General features: G+C 48.1%; 2 protein-coding genes across 2 annotated transcripts; both read left to right on the top strand.

Moving 5' to 3' along the window:
* Window positions 1-1,180: 1,180 nt before the first annotated feature.
* Window positions 1,181-2,788, top strand: BX661DRAFT_180485 (phosphoenolpyruvate carboxykinase [ATP]). Its single transcript, XM_051535482.1, has 3 exons — window positions 1,181-1,390; window positions 1,456-1,632; window positions 1,689-2,788. The coding sequence occupies exons 1-3, from the start codon at window positions 1,223-1,225 to the stop codon at window positions 2,307-2,309; spliced, it is 966 nt and encodes a 321-aa protein (XP_051392854.1). The 5' UTR covers window positions 1,181-1,222; the 3' UTR covers window positions 2,310-2,788.
* A 701-nt stretch (window positions 2,789-3,489) lies between these two features.
* BX661DRAFT_180487 (FtsJ-like methyltransferase-domain-containing protein) lies at window positions 3,490-4,593 on the top strand. Its single transcript, XM_051535483.1, has one exon. It carries the CDS (start codon window positions 3,655-3,657, stop codon window positions 4,381-4,383), a length of 729 nt encoding a protein of 242 aa, XP_051392855.1. The 5' UTR covers window positions 3,490-3,654; the 3' UTR covers window positions 4,384-4,593.
* The last annotated feature ends 221 nt before the right edge of the window (window positions 4,594-4,814 follow it).

Raw genomic sequence — 4,814 nt, forward strand, 5'->3', positions numbered from 1 at the left:
AACAATGCAGCTTTCGTCTTATCCGCCACATACTAAAAAAAGAATATCGGAGGTTTTTTTCTTTACAAGTAAAAAGGGCTAGGAGAATTTATTTTTATTAGGGTCCTGAAACCAAGGGGTAACAAAATGCATGAGATTTTTCCTTTTCTTTTTTTCATTGGAAGAGAAAGTCGTCATATGTTCGTTTGCCTTTTTTTGGTCGGTTCTCACATTCTGTGACAAAGCCAAAACAAGACACCAAAGCCCTTCCCTTCTCCGGAATAGGATATGTAGGAAAGATTCGGAATGGGAATGAGAAGAGCAGCACAAAAATTATTTTTGTTGTTTAGCTTATTGGATGTGGCTCTTTTTTTATTTTTTTTATGCGTGACCACGAATTTACACACGGGCCTATCTAAACAGACAAACCAACCACACTCTAAAGGAAATTCAATTCCGAACTGCTCCGCCATAAACACAATATTTTTTATGCGCTATTTTCCTTGTTTAATTTTTCAAGTATAAAACCAAACCAAACTTCCACCATTTCAAACACCAACTTTTATTTTCATAGTAAAACAGTATCTTAAACTACAACGCAACATTTGACCTTTTTTATTACAAATCTTATGATATATCTCAGACACTATAAATCATTCTTTGAAATCCATTTTTTCACAATAACCATCAACAACACTAGCAAACATACAGCCTAATTAAACCAATGTCTTCCATCAACAACAACTCCAACATCGTCACTGAGGGCATCGACTACGCCACCAAGCTTCGTCGGAATCTCTCCCCCTCGCAGCTCTACGAAGACGCACTCCGCTACGAGCCCGGCACCTCCATCTCCTCTTCAGGCGCCCTGATCGCCAACTCCGGCAAGAAAACCGGAAGATCCCCGCGCGACAAGCGCGTCGTCGAAGAGGCCTCCACCGTCGACGATGTCTGGTGGGGCCCGGTCAACAAGAAGCTCTCCGAGGACTCCTTCTCTGTCAACTACGAGCGCGCTGCCAACTACTTGAATACCCGCGAGCGCCTCTACGTCTTTGACGGGTTCGCCGGGTGGGATCCCAAGTACAGAATCAAGGTGCGCGTTGTTTGTGCGCGCGCATACCACGCCTTGTTCATGAACAACATGCTGATTCGCCCGACGGAGCAGGAGCTGGCAGAGTTTGGCGAGCCGGACTTCACCATTGTCAATGCTGGCCAGTTCCCGGCTAACCGCTTCACCAAGGGGATGACCAGCTCGACCAGCGTGGCGATTAGCTTTGAGCGCAAGCAGATGGTGATCCTGGGCACGGAGTACGCTGGCGAGATGAAGAAGGGCGTGTTCACGGTGATGCACTACCTGATGCCCAAGGCCGGCGTCCTATCCCTGCACTCCTCGTGCAATGAGGGCCCGACGGTGACGTCTCCTTGTTCTTTGGCCTCTCGGGCACCGGCAAAACCACCCTGTCGGCGGATCCCCAGCGGCTGCTTATCGGTGACGACGAGCATGTGTGGACGGAGAACGGCGTGTTCAATATCGAGGGCGGGTGCTACGCTAAGACCATCGATCTGTCGGCCGAGAAGGAGCCCGAGATCTTCAACGCGATCCGCTTTGGCGCCGTGCTCGAGAATGTCATTTACGATGAGCGCACGCGCGTCGTCGACTACTCGGACAAGTCCATCACGGAAACACTCGCTGCGCTTACCCGATCGAGTTCATCCCCAACGCCAAGCTGCCATGCATTGGTGGCAAGCCAAAGAACATTGTGCTTTTGACTTGCGACGCCTTTGGTGTGCTGCCTCCGGTGGCTAAGCTGACCCCGGCGCAGGCCATGTACCACTTCATCTCGGGTTACACTGCCAAGATTGCCGGTACTGAGGAGGGCGTCACTGAGCCTGAGGCCACTTTCTCTGCGTGCTTCGGCCAGCCCTTCCTTGTCTGGCACCCGGTCAAGTACGCGCAGATGCTGGCGCAGAAGATGCGGGAGAACAACGTCAACGTCTGGTTGGTCAACACCGGATGGAACGGCGGCGCCTATGGCGTGGGTAAGCGGATTTCGCTCAAGTACTCACGCGCCATCATTGACTCGATCCACTCGGGCGAGCTGCAGGGCGCGGAGTACACGAACTATGGCGTTTTCAATTTGCAGATCCCCACGGCTGTCGAGGGCGTGCCGGAGAAGGTCTTGGACCCGAGGCGCGCCTGGGAGGGTACCGAGGAGGAGTTCGCCGCTACTATTTCCAAGCTCGCCGGTCTGTTCCAGGCTAACTTCAAGGAGTACGCTGATCAGGCCACTGCGATATCATTGCCGCTGGTCCTCAGTTCTAATTTCTAATTTCATTTTCCTTCCTTGTCTTTTTTTATGTTGTCATACCAATTATAAATGTGTATTTTTTCATCTCTTAATTATTTTTCTTACATCGGGCTGAAAAACGCGGTTGATTTTGATGATGCTGCTGCTGCTCGGAAGGATATTGTACTCGCGTGAGTAGGGAAATTTTCACCATTACCGCTGGAAGCAGAAGCGGCAGCAGAATTACTGTGTTCATTGTCTGATACTGTGTCGGAAAGACCACCAAACTAGGATAGAAAAATACAATTTGAAATCAAACACAATCGCAAACACGGATTTTCACTATTTTGTTTATTTTTGTAATATTGGTGAAGTGAAGGGGTAGTGGATATCTGAATGTTACAAAAAAGGATAAACAAACAAGAACTTACTCGGAACAAATTGGTTAAATTGATCGCGGGCACAATCGGACTTGGTACTTTCGGATCCTGCATAGTAGTAGTGGTGGTTGTTTGTGGTCCGCCATTGGTCCAATGCGATTGCTGAAAATGCTGCATTTTATCCAGCATTGCTTCCAAATTATATATAGCATGGTCACTAAACATATACATTAGAATTTAGTTTGTACGAGATCAGTAAAGATTGGAGATATAATAATTGATGTGTGTATGTGTGTTTTTTTACTTACAAGTTGTTTGCAGGTGCGTGATATGGCAATGAATCATCTAAAGATAAAGTTTCACTTGGTTCAGCGTACTCTTCGCTCAACCTACTTTATAATTGTGACACAATTTAAATGTAAAAGACAAAAAAACAAGAACGACTTTTTTTCGTAAATACATTATTTGTTTTATTTGTACAAGCCCAAACCACAGGGTTAGACTTACTTGAGCATGATTTGGTTAATGCGATCAACATGACTATCTAAACAAGTCTCGAGTCTTTTAATTCTTCGTTCTAAACTTGATTCTTTTTTATGTCGCGCCGCTCTTTTTTGATGGCTGAGTGTGGCAGCATACCACCGTGCATTGAATGTTGTTGATTTGGTGCGGTAGTAGTTTTGCAAGGCGCGTAGTGGGGTCGGATCAATGCTGGCAAAGGAGATGGAAGAAATGCTGCTGCTGCTATGTGTTGACATGTTGGATTTTGGGGTTATAAACGATGAAATGAAAAATAGAAACGACAAGCGACAAAAAATAAAAGGAAAAGGAAAAGGAAAAAAGGTCCATTCGGATGGTAATGTTTACACCGACCATAACTAAAATAATAGTAGCATTCAATCGATGCTAACCAAGCCAACCAACGCTCTCAAAATAAATTACGTCCGAATTTCAGTTCAATATTAGTTTCTTATCGCATCCAATATACGATCTACACAAAAAAATAGATGAAACTCCTTGACATAGCGCGCTCAAGCACCAGGCACGTGCGTTCTCCAGCAAAAAGAGCAACAGCGGTCCTCGTACCGCTACATGGAGCGACAAATCCGCGACCCCTTCGTCAAACAAGCGCAGAACGAGCAATTTCGCTCCCGCAGCAGCTTCAAACTAATCACTCTCCTCGACACCCACCGGCTCCTCCCAGCCTCCCCCCACGCCTGCATCCTCGACTGCGGCGCATCCCCAGGCGGCTGGAGCCAAGTGATCTCCCGGCGGATCTCTGCGGCCAAAGCATCCGCCCAGTCAACAGCCCCACCATTGCCACGCATTATTTCGCTCGACTCCTCCCCATGCGACCCATCCCTGGGGTTCACTTTATCCAGGGTGATTTTTTCGAAAGCCCGGTGAAGCGTGAGATCGAACAGGTGCTGGGCAGCCGGAGGGTCGGCCTGTTGTTGTCGGATATGGCGCCGTCATTCACGGGTAATCGCGGCACGGACGCTGATCGCACGATGAATTTGTGCGAGGATGTGCTGGCGTTCTCAGAGGATGTGCTGGCGTTTGGCGGCAATATGGTTGTCAAGTTTTTCATGGGCGGCGCTGAGCCGGAGTTTAGGGCGCGGCTGCGGGAGAGATTCGAAAGAGTCGTGGTTGAGAAACCAGAGGCGTCGAGGAAGCAGTCGGCTGAACAATATTTTGTGTGCATTGGCAAGCGGGAAACCCCAAAGGATCTGTGAACTAACAATGGTCGAATTGAAATCCCAAGTGGAAGGGAATGGAGGGAGGAGAGGGGAAGCATGTGACTGTGGATTCACGCCCACCCCACTAATCGCCATCCCATTCGCTATAGTGTTCTTAATTAGTGTGCTCTCTGTATGCGTGTTATGCGTGTATGTGTGAGGTGCTGATGAGGGCAGCAATCGATTGTTTTTTGCTTCCTCCTTTTATAACCACTAAAATTTTACATTTTTCATTGCTTCTAATTTAAATTCGCTTAATTTAACCCACTCACACATAGCATGCCGCGCTTTCTCAGTCGTGCTGGCACGCACATTGATGACCTCGAGCGGCAGCTTGCTCGCGTGGGCTCGGCCGACGACGACGACGACGACAACGACAACAACAACACCAACGACGATGCCGCTGGCTCCTCAACCAAAAAACACGC

The sequence above is a fragment of the Kickxella alabastrina genome (genome assembly GCF_025024165.1).
Source record: "Kickxella alabastrina strain RSA 675 chromosome Unknown BX661scaffold_7, whole genome shotgun sequence".
NCBI lineage: Eukaryota > Fungi > Kickxellomycota > Kickxellomycetes > Kickxellales > Kickxellaceae > Kickxella > Kickxella alabastrina.

Coding starts and splice junctions, on each gene's coding strand:
- BX661DRAFT_180487 (XM_051535483.1), top strand. CDS start 3,655: ATGAAACTCCTTGACATAGCGCGCTCAAGCACCAGGCACGTGCGTTCT.
- BX661DRAFT_180485 (XM_051535482.1), top strand. CDS start 1,223: ATGACCAGCTCGACCAGCGTGGCGATTAGCTTTGAGCGCAAGCAGATG. Junction 1,391..1,455: donor CGTGCAATGAGGGCCCGACG/GTGACGTCTCCT, acceptor GCGGATCCCCAG/CGGCTGCTTATCGGTGACGA. Junction 1,633..1,688: donor ACGATGAGCGCACGCGCGTC/GTCGACTACTCG, acceptor TACCCGATCGAG/TTCATCCCCAACGCCAAGCT.